The sequence below is a fragment of the Astatotilapia calliptera genome, chromosome 2 (assembly GCF_900246225.1).
Source record: "Astatotilapia calliptera chromosome 2, fAstCal1.2, whole genome shotgun sequence".
Taxonomy (NCBI): Eukaryota; Metazoa; Chordata; class Actinopteri; order Cichliformes; family Cichlidae; genus Astatotilapia; species Astatotilapia calliptera.
This window is the reverse complement of record NC_039303.1, coordinates 27,770,783-27,785,472: the sequence shown is the minus strand read 5'-3', so window position 1 is coordinate 27,785,472 and position 14,690 is coordinate 27,770,783. Positions and strand designations below refer to the sequence as shown.

Sequence of the window (14,690 nt, the reverse complement as noted above, 5' to 3'; positions counted from 1 at the left end):
TGCCATGAATCCATTAAGCAGAATAACTGCCTTGTCTTACCGTTTGATTGAAAGCTCCCTTCTGAAGGGCTATTGAAGATGCGTGTGATGTGTGATAACTGATTTATCTTGACCAAGTGTCTCTGATTTTCTCCCCCCTCCTCCCACAGGGACCATCCGGACCCAAGGGAGAAAAGGTATGCTTCAATATGGATTTCAAAAGCCTTTCTAGACAAGTCAATGCACTGTACGAGTGTATTTCGAACATTTATTTATGGGCAGAAGGTGCTCGGACAACCTTGCCGTCGCCCTCCCACGTTCGAGTTTTCGCTGCGTGTCCATCAAAAGAGCCGTAGATTACATTTAGCTATGCGGGAGCTCATGTGTCTCTGCACATTCTCACGTCAAGGTACTAAGCAGGTTTACAGGCCTTCCGCAAAGCTCGATGATAGCCAGATGTTTTCCCGCTCTGTGAACCTCTGCCCAGCCTAAGATCTTAGCAACCGTAAGAGCTGTAAGTGCTGGCAAGAGCAGCCTCGTCGTGTGGTCGTTTCTCTCCACGCTGCTGGTTGGTTGTGTGTATATGTTCGAGACTGCGTTTCAGCAGAATCAGGAGGGCAACGCGACTGCATTAAAGTGCATCTGTCAGAGCGGGAATCAGCCTGATTAATGAGGCGATTGCATCTGACAGATGAAGCTGAGGTTCGGAAAATTGGCTCACTTCATGTAATCATGCTAGTAGCCCTGTGATGAGAACATGAACTCCAAAAAGTTGATCAGAAATCAGCTGTGTTCAGCATGTGCACTCCGCATTTCGACTTCATTGATACTGTGCTGTCAGATGATTTATGGCCTACCAAATGATTTATACAATAAATGTCAAAACGCTGAGCTGTTTAGGAGACAGATGACCTTTGAACCACTTCCTTCCCAAAACCAAATCTTCCATTTTAAGCCTGTCTGTCATCGCTGCTCCACAGTAGCTGAGCTCTTTTGGATAACTGGTCTGCTGCACATATACAGGGCTAATAACTGCTGACAATTGTTATTTTCCTGTTTTTCCTCCAGGGTGACCAAGGAGACATTGGGCCAAGGGTAAGTCTGTGTTTTCTGTATTCATCAGAGAAGGTTAAATATGTTGTTTTTGGCTGTTATATGCACATTTTGGAAATTATGTCCTCACTGCAGCTGACTCTGGAGAAAAGATGCTGTCCTTTATATGTTTTTTTTCTCTGTGTAATTTAAAAATGACCTTCCATTTAAACCTTACTTCCAGTTTTTGTTCTCCTTTTATTTTGAATTTTTGTCTGTTAGTGTTCTTCTTAAACATTCACCCTTTTTAAAGGTCATAAGCCGCACTTTCCTTTCGACTGAAACAAAGGACATACAGTACTGTGCAAAAGTCCGGAGCCAACCCTCATTTTTATCATATTTCGCTTCCAAGGAGCCAGACTGTCTTCTCATTGTTAAAGTGGTCTTGAGCAATAGCTGTCAAGGCTTTATAAAGATCTTTCAAAGTTTTTGTTTGGACATTGGCTGCCTTTTCACTCATTTTTCAGTCCAGATGTTGTTTGTTTGTCAAGCCACTTAACACTGGACCGAGAACCAGTTTTAGATTGTGTCCTTAGGCAATTTGTTATTAGCCGCCTGTCGCAAAACACATCATTTGTTCACATTTATTTAGTTGAATCGATGAAAACTGCCAAAGGTAACACAGTTTGACAGACATAAAATATCATTTTTGCCACAATGAGGTGATTCCTACAGAAATGACGGGTAACTTGAGGCTTTTACACAGTCCTATTGAAGTTAAAAAGAAAAACAGACGCTTGACATTTTAGAAATTTGGCTATTGCATGTGAAGCAACGCTTTAATGTGTTAAGTCAGTAAATAGAAATTCTGTTAAGTAGAGCCAGAGTTACAGTTTTCCCAATGCAGAGCTGTCTGTATGCTAATTGGCTGCTGTCTGAGATGAGTGGTAACACTCCTTTTATATGATTTTTGTGAGACAGAACCACCAGTTTTAAAAGCTATGCTTGAAATTAGCTTAATGTATTTTAGCTTCATTATAACTGTAGAGCTTCCTCAGCTGGTTTCTAGTCTGCTATCACAAACTGAAAATCAAATGTCAGGGAGACTGAAGTGTTTATGTCATCTGAAAACCACTAAACGGTTTATTTGTTATCACAATGCGGGAAAAATCTGGATAAATAAGGATAAAAGTCTCGGTCTGTCTATAAAACGCATACACAAAGCATTTTAATAATCCAAAAGCACAACTGCACTGACAGCACACGAGGTTGGAGTCGCCCATCTCCAAAGCCAAAGCCAGACATGAGAAATGACGTTATTAGCAAACATTAAACCTTCACCATGTTACCTCAGTGGTCGGGGCGGCGTGCCAGAGCTCCCGTCTCTTACCCAAGCTAAGCTACTTTTTTTTAACATTACAGAGAAACCTCACCCTGCATCTGGTCTATGTTGTCAGTGCTGCCTTTTCATCTGATATCATTCCTCCCTCCATGAGAGCTCCCATTTCATTTAGTGTGGTTTGAAAATAAAACCTCTGTTCTTTACATGGTAAACAGTTTCAAATCTTTAAAGAGGTCACATACCCATGAATGTTTTTTTTTAGAGCGCTTAGATCAGAATGCCACATAAAGCCGCTTCTTCACATGAATTTTAAAGTGGGGATGAACATGAAAATGTGTTACAAGCATGTTTCTAATGGCTCTAAAATCTTCTCATAGCCATTCGTTTCTTGTGTTTATTACCACCAATATCCTTCGATCTGTCCATCCATCCATTTTCAACTGCTTATCCTAGGTCTGGTAGTGCATGGATTGTAGATTAGAAATGTGGAAGTACATCTCCTATGACTTGAACCCCAGTAATGGAATCACAGAAGAGTCTACGATTATTGGAGTTAAACTGGCTACTGTTTTATACCAAAAGCTAAATGGAGAGTAAATATGATGTGGCTACTCAACGGAACAGTATTTATGATGCGGTTCAAAAAATTACAGAAATTCCTGATTTCTATCAAGGCGTAAGCCATTTGATTTCCCCACCTATCCTTTCAGATAGTTTGTGCAAGAATTAAATCTCCTTTGGCATTTCGCATTACATAGTTATTCCAAATGATAAATATTGCACTTGGCCCAGGCCTCTGCAGCTTTGATGTCCCTGGATAAATCTGCAGCCCCAAAAACCTCAAGCTTGGTTCAAATCAAACCCAACAGCTCCTAAAGCTACTGTAGATGTGGATGAGGTTTGGCTCCCTCATATAGGTTGTCACAGATACGGCTGTAGATGGGTTAGAAAACAAAAATCTCTTGCTTGCTCAGTACTATTTTTAACAGTCGGATTGTCTTCAGGTCATTAAATATGCTCATTTATCACCTTACTGGGATTTCAAAACTGTATTCAAAGGTTCAGCTTTGACCTTTACGGGCAGATAAGCGTATGTGTGAAAACAGAAAGCAACCGCAAATCTCCGTCAATGTGCCGCTTCCTGTCAGTCCATCACTTTTAGTGCCTCTTCCAGGCTGATTCTGGTCTTAGACCAGGGTACCAAAACAGGATAACAGGGTTATTAAAACAAAATGTTAAAGAACCACCAAAATGATGTGAGAAAAAGGTCATGTATAGTGTTGCGTCTTTCTCCAAAGCAACTTTTTGTTGAGTGGAGTAAAGCTGGTAGCTATTTTTCCCAAGCCTCCATACAGTCAAATCCATACGGAGGACATTGTCACTGCATGTTTAGGTTCATCTGGGGGCTGTATTGAAAGACAAGCTCTGATGAGAGTTTGATCCCCTGCCAAATCCTGAGTTTGCCTCCCTGAGAGCATCTGCAAACAGGCCATAGTGAGACGGGCCTCCAGGGATGAATGGCCATTTGTCTTAGTATCAGCCTTAAGTCTGATGAGAACAATGTAAAGGGGAAACCCACCATGAAACAGTCTATTCTCTTATGCAGTGTTTAAGGAGCATATGCATAAGTGGTCTTCATGGTGGGAACGGTGTGAATAAGCAACTGTGACAGTGGGCAGAGAGGGGTGCACAGGCCCAGAGAGGAGGAGGTGGAGTCTGCGGTGGTGCAAAAACCTCAGCCATCCAGCCCTCACTAGAGCCTGTTAGCAGAACCTTCTCTAGCAGCTCTTCTTCTTCTGTCACTCCCCCCCCCTTAGATCTTCTCCCCATCCTTCCCTCCCTCCCTTGTGTTTTTGAGGGAGCTGAACCAAAGAAGCGACACAGTGCTCCAGGCTCTGCGGCAGCAGGAAAACTCTGCTCCTTTCAGCCTGACAGACAATCAACACATTTACTGTGTTGACTGGAAAGAGCCAAACCACCACTGTTTTGTTTGGTCACAGTGGGAATGATCGGAAGGCACTAAATGTTGTGCACGCACAGACACACACACACACACACTACTCCAAAATGATTTTTCAAGGGTCAAAAGACAGCTATTGGGCCTTACTTGCAGATTTTACGGATGTCTGTCTCACGATTTGCCGATGATGCATTTTATTTGCACCTGATGGGTTTTTAACTGCATATATAATTCGATTTGAAACAGCTGCAAACATGACTGTAATGCTGCGCTATCTTGTTCACCTTTTCCTCTTCTCTTCAGGGTCCTCCTATGTACGGCACACATGCAAGCCTGCACAGTAATCAGATTCTCACTGTTAAGGTTTGTGCCTCTTAGAGAACTGCTGTCGGACTGCCGAGCTACCGCTATCCCTGCAGACAGAGGAGCAAAACACCTCTCTTGCAGTTTTTCCCTCCTTTCTTTGTGCTTAGAGCTTAAGAGGCTGTTGAACTCTTATCTGTTTTTCCTGCAGCATTTGTTTTCATGAACTCTGGACTCACGGTTAACAGCGGACCTCTGATTTCCAACTTATGTAACTGACGCTCTTCTCGCACTCACTTTAATCCACTCCATGTCCTCTTCTCTCTTTTTTCTGTATCCCCTCTCCTTGTTTTCTCCCCTTTCTTTTCTTTTCATCACTGGTGCACCTCTTTGCATCGTAGATGGTTTTCCCCAGAACTGACCACGGCTTTCTCTCTCGAGAGCCGACCAACAGCTTTCAGAGACTCTTTCTGAAGGTAGACCACAACTAAAAGGCATGTGTGCTTTTTCTTTTGTTTCCTTAACACTTTAACCCGCTTTTCCTTTTTGTGTTCTGACTAGCGTCTTCCCTTCTTTCCCACTTTTTCCACATTCTTCAGTCATGTTGCATGAAATTGATCTCGTGTTTCTTGTCTTTTGGTCAACTAAAAATGTATTGCCATGAATGAATAATTAAAAGTGTTTATATTCAGAGCTCCAAAGCGTTTTGAAACATAGGAAAACATCTTTGGAAGATGAGCCACCCACACTGTAGAAATGTGTGGTTCTCGTTAATCTTACTCCTCAGTGTCGACATCACTTCATCACTTTGGTTCAAGCTCGAGCCTAACAGGGACATAATAATTATCAGTGCATAGGAATGAGGTTCTAGTCTGCTTTAAGGCACTGGTTATATCATTTTCATGAAAGTGTTTTTGACAAAGCAAACCATAATGCACCACATGTCTGTAGGGATGGGAGAATAGCATCAAAGTGGAGACAAAACTGGTGCCTAATTTAGCCTAAATAGGCAGTGGGATGGTGGTAATTTTCAGTAAAAAAAGATGGCACGCAGTATAAATCCAGTGATCAGATGTATTTTTCACTTACAAATGAAGTTGTTTTGCCAGCATGGATTTGTTTGAAATGTCAGTCTAACTCACCAGATAAAAACTGTTCTTATTGGCCAGTTCCTCCTGCTGTTGTCCTTTATTACCAGTGCCCTGGTACAAAACCACACTAACTAACCAGCTGCATGCCAGTAATTGCAAGTTAAGTTTGAGGGATTTCTGCTCATAGCACAAAGCATATTTAAAGCTTTTCTTAATAATAATGTGTTTGTGAGATCCGTGGCTTACAGTGACACACAGATAATTATCACCCAACTCTGCAGTTTCCCTCAGCTCTACAGAACTTTTATCTCCCTGTTTTCTTACTTTCACTCTCTGCTCTCTCACTGCTCTTTCCTGGCAGTCGTTGCGTCAAAAAGAGAAAGAAACTGTAGGCCCCCGCGTTTCCTCTCAAGCACCAAACAGCAAACAGTGTTCTCAACTAGCTGTTAAACATATGTGGAGCATTTAGCAGATAAAGAACCAAATATTTTTCTCAGGAAACTCGACGGGGTCTAAAATACGAGGGAATTTTGCAGTCATGTTTATCAGGTGGAGAGAAAGGCAACTGTAAATAAATGTTGGGCAAATAAATAAACAGATTAAGGATTATACACCTTGACTGCCCACAAAGACAGCTGCAGAAGCTGAGGGGTAGTTCTTTGATGTTTGCCGTATAACCTTAACAGGTCGCTGGCATGTCAATGTTTGCTTCTGTTGCCAAAAACAAATCAGTTAAAGGGGGCGTTTAAGGAGTTTTATTTTAATATATTACGTTATCGTGTGTACTTAATAATGTATTTATTACAAGTTTGTAGTTGGTAGTTTATTTTTGCATTTTTTCCTCTTCTTGTTTTTTATCAGGGTGATCAGGGTCAGGCTGGACCTGCTGGTCCTCCCGGTCCCCCAGGTCCTCCAGGTCCCCGTGGCCCCCCTGGGAACACTGGAAAAGATGGACCTCGTGGTCTTCCCGGAGAGCCAGTAAGAGCATCTTTTTATCTCTACCCCTCTTCTTGAGCTAGCCATCGTTTCTTTACATTTGGCTTCTAAGGAGCCAGACTTGTCTCGAGCAACAGTTCTCCAGGCTGTCTGTAGGTCTTTCAAAGTTCTTCTGTGGACATTGACTGCTTTTTCAGTTATTTTCAGAGCAGGCCTTTTACCTGACCGATAAAAAAAAAACACCATTTGTTCAAATTTCTAAAATTGAACTAGCAAGGTGATTTCTAAAGAGCTCTTAGCTAAAAACTTGGCATATCCCAGCATGGTGTGCGGTGTGTTCTTAAAAAATCTGAGGCAAACCTGGCACAGGACCTGAGAGACGCATCTAGCCATTCACTGAAGACTCATCAGAAATGGTCTCAGTCGAATGGTGGCTGTCAGTAAGCCATTCTTAAGAAAGAAAAACAGTTAAAACGGCTGAGGTAAATTATACAAGAACTTAATTGAAAATAAATGGCAACATGTCGTATAGAGTGATGAGTCCAAATTTGACATTTTTGGTTCAGATCATCGTCAGTATGTACGGAGGAGGTCAGCAGAGAGGAACAGCAGTTAGTGTCTACAGCCATCTGTAAAACACAGCGGAGCTGCAATTAAGCCAGCAGTGTTGAGGATTTCATGAAAACAGACGGCATTATGAACAATGCAAAGTAGAGTCAGATTTTGATCCTCCATGCAATAAAAAACCTGAAAAGCTTCTGACTGGCAATGGCTTCATTTGTCAGCATGACAAAGATTCCAAACACACTGCAAATGCAGTAAATGGCCTGTATTTATATAGTGCTTTACTTAGTCCCTAAGGACCCCAAAGCGCTTTACACATTCAGTCATCCACCCATTAACACACTGGTGATGGCAAGCTACATTGTAGCCACAGCCACCCTGGGCGCACTGACAGAGGCGAGGCTGCCGAACACTGGCGCCACCGGGTCCTCTGACCACCACCAGTAGGAAACGGGTGAAGTGTGTGCCCAAGGACACAACGACCGAGACTGTCCAAGCAGGGGCTCGAACCGACAACCTTCCAATTACAAGGTGAACTCCCAACTCTTGAGCCACGATCGCCCAGTAAAAGCATACCTGGATAGAAAAACAAACAGTGGAACACTATCAGTCATGGATTGGCCTCTTCAGAGCCCAGACCTCAGCAGTATCGAAGCAGTGTAGGCTCATCTTGACAGAAAACAGAACAAAAGTTCCCCAAGAAGCCTGAAGAACTATTCCTGAAGACTGCTTAAAGAAATGACAAGAAATCTGCCTAAGAGAGTTCAGGCTGTGTGAAGAATAAAGGTGGCGACACCAAATATTGACTTTCAGGCTTGTATTTAAGTCAGTATTTCCATGTGTTTGCTGACGTTTCAATAAATCACTGCACGTATTTCCCATTTTCCTTGTAAAATATGAAGAAATGATGGATGACTCAAGACTTTTGCACAGTACTGTACAAGAGCCAAATCCACAGTGACTCAACAAAACAATGCCCTCCCACCCCCACTGTAGATCTCCTCTTACTCCATCCCTTCTGGCTGTCAAACTAAGGTTACACCACAAGCATTGCAGCCACTTAGAACACCTCAGTCATCAGTGGCTTTGTTACTCCCATCATACTCTTTAACCACAACACTGTGACAGATTGCAAACTGTGTAGCTCCAACCTGTAAATGTGGAATCCTATACATATATTTAAGGGGTAAGGGTGTACACAGCAAATGGCAATGAACCCCTATTCTCATTTTTCTGGGATTTGCCAGCATGCTGTGGCTTACCTAAAGAAGTCCCAGAATAGCAAGTCTACTCCTGGCCTCATCTGTTTTGTGTAAGTTAGCGGCCACAAAGTTCTCCAACACCCCCCCTTTCCAAATCCACATTCTCCCACCCTCCTACCACAACTGTGTTGCTGTGCACGCTGAAACTGATATGGCACTGTGGTGAGTTCATGGGCAGTTTGCCGGTCTCACCAAACAATAGTACACTCCTCGCCTGTGGCCGTTTTCGTTTCTTAAAATTAACTTTTTGCTTCCCAGGGTCTAGTTCAGATGCAGCAAAACTTGCAGCTGTGGTTATTGAATTGAAGAGAAGGAGACTATGAAGGTAATTTTTGTTTATTCAAGTGTAGGAATGAATGCGCTGTTACCCTCAACTGGCACAAGAGGACAGCAAGGGATTCAAGTGAAAAATGTTGGTTTCGGTGTGGGTCACTTGAGAACTGCTGAACCAACAGCAGGGAAAGCCAGCGCAGCTCAGAAAATGACAAAAAACAGACGGGTCGAAGAGAAAAGGGGGCCCATCCTGTAACCTAGTCGATTGCAAATGTGCTCTTCAAGTTGATTAAAGGAGTTGCAAAACCCCAAAACAGCAAAACAAAGCACAGAGGCCTGCAGAGAGCCACTCCATGTTGTAGGCAGATGTCTAAGAGGGCCGAGCGGGAGAAAGTGAGTGAGACTGCCAGCCCTGGTGTACTCAAACCTCCATCGTTTTTTATCTGTTATATAGAATGAAATGTCTCATGCTGTCGGGTAGCTCTGTCACCTTAAAGTAAGAAGGTACTGGGTTTTAACCTTCCAATCAGCAGGGTCTACATGTTCTGCCTGCATGGCTTCCCACAGGATAATTGTCAAGTTAATTGGCAATTGGTTGGTTCGGGTGGATTGATGACTGTATGGATGGATAGATGTTGGTAAGGAAATATGATGAGAAAGAAAGAGCAGTGCCAAAAAGATGAAAGTAAAACGGGTCCAGAAAACAGTAGGAAGGATCGCGATGACACTTTTTGCACGCTGGCCAGCTGGAGAATATCTAATCAGCTTCTGCATATTACTGAATGGAAGGCTAACAACCTTCAATTTATATCGTGCATTTATTAGGGTCCACTGGCTGATCAAGTAAACACAACTACTTGATAGTAGTGTGTGTATCTGTGTGTGAGGAAGCAATGGAGAGAGGCTCTTGCACAAGAGCCCTCTAAGCTGTCTCCGCCATGAATGACTTCATAGCAGATGTTTAGCTGCTTCCACCTGGCTGTCGCAGACAGTCGCTAAAAAAGATCTTTTTAGCTAAATAAAAAATATGTTAGCTCATTGATGGATAGAAGTTTGTGCTCACTGGCTTAACACTCATCAAACACAGACTTCAGTTTGAAGGCTTCAAATTCAAATCCAACTGCAAACAGAATAAAACTTGTTTAGTCTTCTTTTGTATGAATGGGCGTCAAAGCAAAGAAAGAAAACTCTCTTAATGCATACTTAAGGGGCATTTTGCAAGTCTCTTGAACCCTTTTTGGGGAGGTCGACACGCCATAAGATTGATCATCACTGCTGACACGGGAACACCGCTGTCCAACAAGTTAGACCGAAGTTGGGTTTACATCTGGCTGTTGGAAAGGCCAAAAGAGCATAATTTTCAGAATTTTCCTGCTTATCCATGCATTAGGTAACCAGTTGTGGCCTGTATTGAAGCATCTGTCTTTGTTATTTTTCTCTGCTCATCATTCATCCATTTCCTGTAATTATTCTCTAAACAGTCCAGCTCGTGCTGAAGGAGCTGAAGTCTACAGACTGCCTTGAATGCCTTATTGAAAAGTGACATCTAGTGGCCAAAAAGATTCATGTTCCTGAAGTAGATTCACCTCATTAAATGTCTCCTCTGTCCTTTCAGGGTTTTCCTGGTCGCGATGGAGCTGAGGTGAGCAGAGTTCACACTAAGCTTTAAGAGTTTGTTTCGCATTTTGTTTGGTTTACAGCTGAAGCAATTTGGCTTTTGCTGTTGGAGTCTTTTTAGTCGGAATAATTTGACTGTCTGAAAAATTCATAATTTATTTTTTTTATATATTTCCACCTCAGGGGCCACAGGGACTGCCTGGGAGGCCGGTAAGACTGCTAACAAACTATTGATCTTAACTGAAGTGTTGCCATCAAAGGGCTCAAAAGCTGTTTTAATATAGCCAGATATGTAGCTCTCTCTGCATTTAATGGCTCTTTTGAATTGCTAGGGAGAAGATGGGCAGCCTGGTTATCCACAACAGGGTGTCCCGGGGCAAAAGGTAAAGCCGAGCTTTACTCTACCACTCTCATGTCTCTGACATGGATGATTTTAAGTATGTTTCTAATCTTTAATGTGCATTTAAACAGGGCGAGCCTGGGAATGCAGTAAAAGGAGAGCGAGGCATGGATGGACTTCCAGGATTAAAGGTAAGAAACATATCTGAAATTGTTTTTGAAATAATAATGATCAATAATAATGCTAACAATTATGCTATGAAAGAGTTTTACCATAATATGGTGTTCATGGTGCAAACAGGGTGACAAAGGAGAAAGAGGAGAGCAAGGACTACAGGGAGCCATGGTATGTTATTTGTTATGCTTAAGGGCCAACTCTGTCCTTCTGCTATTATGCTGAGCCATCTATGCATCTCTACATTTATATAAAATATTCCTACATTATTATTTTTTCTGCCTCAGGGTTTTCCTGGTGAGAAGGGCACCCCGGGTGCTTCAGACATCATCGACTTCAATGGGAAGCTTCTAGATGCTTTGCAGGTGAGTCATATTCAAGTGTCGGTGTCAGCGACACCCGATTCATTCAGCCGCTTATGACTGAATTCCACATAAGGATTGAGGCAGAGCTTTTCAAAACAAGTAAATAAGTAAATAACACCAGAGCTGGCAGTGTGGTAAAAAGAAACCAAAAACTAAACATGTCGCCATTTCTCCTCGACAGGCCATCAACACCATCAGTGTTTCGGTAATCTGCTGCTGCTGTTGCTGCATGTTTTTGGCGGTGTGACCAGTAACTAACACCAATGCACAGATTTGCATCTAAGCATCTCTTGTGTATTTACTGCATCGCCCGCTTTCTCTTGCTAATGGGTTTTGTTTGTGTTTGTAGATGCCCTCAACAAAGAGTGTTGGACTTCATATGTATTGGATGTCACTCTAGGGGCCACATCTAAAGAGCATTACTGAGTGTCTCAGTTTTCCAGAGTCTCTTGTGTATTTGTTTGGGACAGAAAAAAAAGCACAGCCCTTACAAATAAAGCACCGCTGTGCTATCAGATGACATGCAGCCTAAAGAGCTTTGATTAATTATGCAGAAAAATCAAAAGCCTTCTGTGTTTTTATGGCATGTATGTGAAAAGTATGTGTTTGAAACTTGCTACAGGGCAGCATGGTGTGTTTTACTTTGTGCTAGCACATAGAGAAGGGAGCGCCTCACTGTCAACACAGTCTCACATCACTCTCTTCACACACCAGCTTCTTTGATCCTGCTGTACACCGCAGTACGTGCTACTGGCAGATGGCTCTCTGAGAAGTGGAGCATGCATTTGATTTAAAACAATTATGAACCAGGTCCCCCTGGAGCTGAGCTCCTGCATGCAACAATCAATACAAGCAATATAAGAATGTTGCAAAGGGATTGGTGAAAGCATGGACCCGAGATCTTATCGGAAGCTATTTGCCATTGCGAATTAGTTGGCACAAATTCACACGCAGGGCTCCACGGAGCAGGTAGCGCTCACTGGCCACCCACCTTGTGAGTTGATCGCTTGTTTGTGTGAAAAGCAGCGTTTCATGTGCTTGTTGTGAAATGTTAGGTGATGATGAATTTGGTTTAAAACAATGCTAAGATGGGTTGTTTGTCACTGTCAGTCATTTTGCAGATGAATAGCATTCACTTTCCAGTGATGGAGTGTCTGGGATCAAATAGTTGCTTGTAAACATCATTTTCCACGGCTTTAAAAGCTGAGAACGAACAACAAGTTAGAAACTGGAAAATGAATCGTACACCTCTGGGAGGCGACTTGGCTTTTTTCCTTTTTATTGCTTCAAGATGACCGGAGCCTTTACAAGGAGGAATAACAAGTGTAGCATTGTGAATATAAAGATTAAGTGGAGTGATTTACAAGAGCTATCACTCATAGCATAACGGCAGAGCTGCATGGGAAGAATATGGCCTATTACATATATGCACGCCATTCTTCATTCATCATTAGGGTTACATAAAGTCACATGAATGTTTTCTCCAGCAGTCCCATCATTCAGACAATCACAGAGAGCCGTGCCAGGCTATTGTGTAGCACAGACCACATTCAGAGCTCTTTTACAATCTCTGTAAGATAAAAATTGCTTCAAGTTGGTTGTGATCAGCAAAAAGGAATGAAGGAAGGTTTTGGACTTGTTTACTGTCAGGCCCACATTGTGAATTATAGCGTTTTGTGTTCACGATTTGGGCCTTTTATAATGAGTTACCAGCCTCACTGTGATAAACAGTGTGAGAGTGAGCAGATAAAAAATGCAGAAGATGTCTAAGGGACTGTCTGAAAATTGCAGCTCTAATTAAAGCCGTTATAGTGTCATATTTTTATATGATGCATATGACTATTTGTAAGAGAAAGACCTCCTTAGCTCCCCACAGCTTTATAGTTGCTTTCAGGTCTTGGTTTGATCTGTTTGAGTTTGGTCTCACAGCTCGCACGAGCAATTTTATCCACCAAGAGAGGCAGCTGTTGTTAGCACGCCAGCCCGGCAGCAAGTGACACACAAAGTCGGTGACTAGCTGTAATCAGCTAAACCAGAAAATCAGTTGCTGCTAGGTTAATTTAGTCTAACACAGGTCATGCAACAAAGCTTTGTGCTCATTTCTTTTATTCTGCCTGTTTTTCTCCAGGGGCCACCTGGACCACCAGGACCTCCAGGACCTGCAGGGGAAAAGGTAAGCCATACAGCTGTGATTGGCTGATATTTATTGTTTGATAAATACCCAAAACATGCTAAGCCTGATTTTGTAGACAAAGTCAGATATATTAGTCCACCGAGTGCATCTTCCCTCTTTTTGTTCTGCATCAGGGTGAGCTCGGGTTACCTGGACCAGCAGGAGTTGACGGGGAGAAGGTAAAGCGACAAAGAGAGTATATTACACCCAGACGCATGCTCCTTTTCTTTCACTACTTCATATAGTAGTCAGTGGGACGTTTAGCATCATCTGCCTTATTAATCTCTTCTTCATCTCCAGGGACTCAAAGGTGACATGGGTGAGACAGGACCTCCCGGCATGAGAGGAGAGAAAGGCGAGATGGGTCTCTCTGGGCCTACTGTAAGTAGCGACAGTGACTCTATTTCGCTAATAACACAATGGTGACAACTTTAAAAACAGCTGAAAGTTAATCCTGCTCTTTGTGGCTCAGGGTATGGATGGACAGAAAGGAGAAAAAGGCGACTGCAGACTAGATGACAACTTGGTTAGTATGAGTATGAAATACATGAATCCTCTGACGTTCATTACAGATTGCTGCACCTCCAAACAGACAGTTTAAAGGGAAATATATTGTTATTTATTTGTTATTTGCATGTTTTGAACCATCTGCTTCATTGCTTTAAAGAACTGAATAATGTTCACACTCATTGATGTAGATTTTACTCTAGTTTTAAGTTCTTTCCAATTGATTTTCATTTTGGAAATGAGTGAGAATCTAAAGAAGTAAACACATGAAACAGTCTGAAATTCTCTGGTTACTTTGAGGAACGACTATACAAAGTTTTGAATTTAGCTGAGAAACTCTTAACCACTTTTTTCACTTAATTTATATGCTTCTCTTCTTGTTTCCACTTTTTCATTGGTGCTAAAGGTTCAGATGATTTCCCAGCCAGGCCCACCTGGCCCACCAGGCCCACCGGGAATACCTGGGCACCCTGGATCCATGGTGAGTACCTGCAGCATAACTTTATATCATTTCAGATAAAACAAGTCCAGTCAGGTCTGTAGTTTGCAAAGACTCACATCACACAATGTCCTACAGGGGCTGCATGGAATGCCTGGTCCTAAGGTAAGCTCGTTTATCTGTATGTGATGGAGGCGGATGGCAGCTGTATGATGCATTGTCTTGTACTCAGTGTGGCTTTGCTGTAATGCAGGGTGAACCAGGAGTGGGGATAAAGGGAGAGAAGGGAGACAGTGGTCCTCCTGGATCCAGAGTAAGTGATAATGGGCTTTA

The 14,690-nt window shown here is 42.5% G+C and overlaps 1 protein-coding gene across 11 annotated transcripts in view; it reads left to right on the top strand.

Moving 5' to 3' along the window:
* col23a1b (collagen type XXIII alpha 1 chain b) overlaps positions 1-14,690 on the top strand; it is a 128,890-nt gene that overhangs the window by 109,481 nt on the left and 4,719 nt on the right. For 7 of the 11 annotated variants that reach the window (XM_026191664.1, XM_026191701.1, XM_026191745.1 and 4 more), the window contains 18 exons: positions 150-176; positions 1,048-1,074; positions 5,018-5,092; positions 6,569-6,685; positions 10,358-10,384; positions 10,543-10,569; positions 10,692-10,742; positions 10,831-10,890; positions 11,000-11,044; positions 11,161-11,238; positions 11,420-11,443; positions 13,367-13,411; positions 13,546-13,590; positions 13,712-13,792; positions 13,884-13,937; positions 14,325-14,399; positions 14,496-14,522; positions 14,611-14,670. In XM_026191664.1, the coding sequence (XP_026047449.1) occupies positions 150-176; positions 1,048-1,074; positions 5,018-5,092; positions 6,569-6,685; positions 10,358-10,384; positions 10,543-10,569; positions 10,692-10,742; positions 10,831-10,890; positions 11,000-11,044; positions 11,161-11,238; positions 11,420-11,443; positions 13,367-13,411; positions 13,546-13,590; positions 13,712-13,792; positions 13,884-13,937; positions 14,325-14,399; positions 14,496-14,522; positions 14,611-14,670 (945 nt within the window). Of the gene's footprint in view, positions 1-149; positions 177-1,047; positions 1,075-4,616; positions 4,677-5,017; positions 5,093-6,568; positions 6,686-10,357; positions 10,385-10,542; positions 10,570-10,691; positions 10,743-10,830; positions 10,891-10,999; positions 11,045-11,160; positions 11,239-11,419; positions 11,444-13,366; positions 13,412-13,545; positions 13,591-13,711; positions 13,793-13,883; positions 13,938-14,324; positions 14,400-14,495; positions 14,523-14,610; positions 14,671-14,690 lie in introns of all 11 variants that reach the window. The other 4 variants (XM_026191691.1, XM_026191709.1, XM_026191682.1 and 1 more) reach the window with 3 other exon arrangements.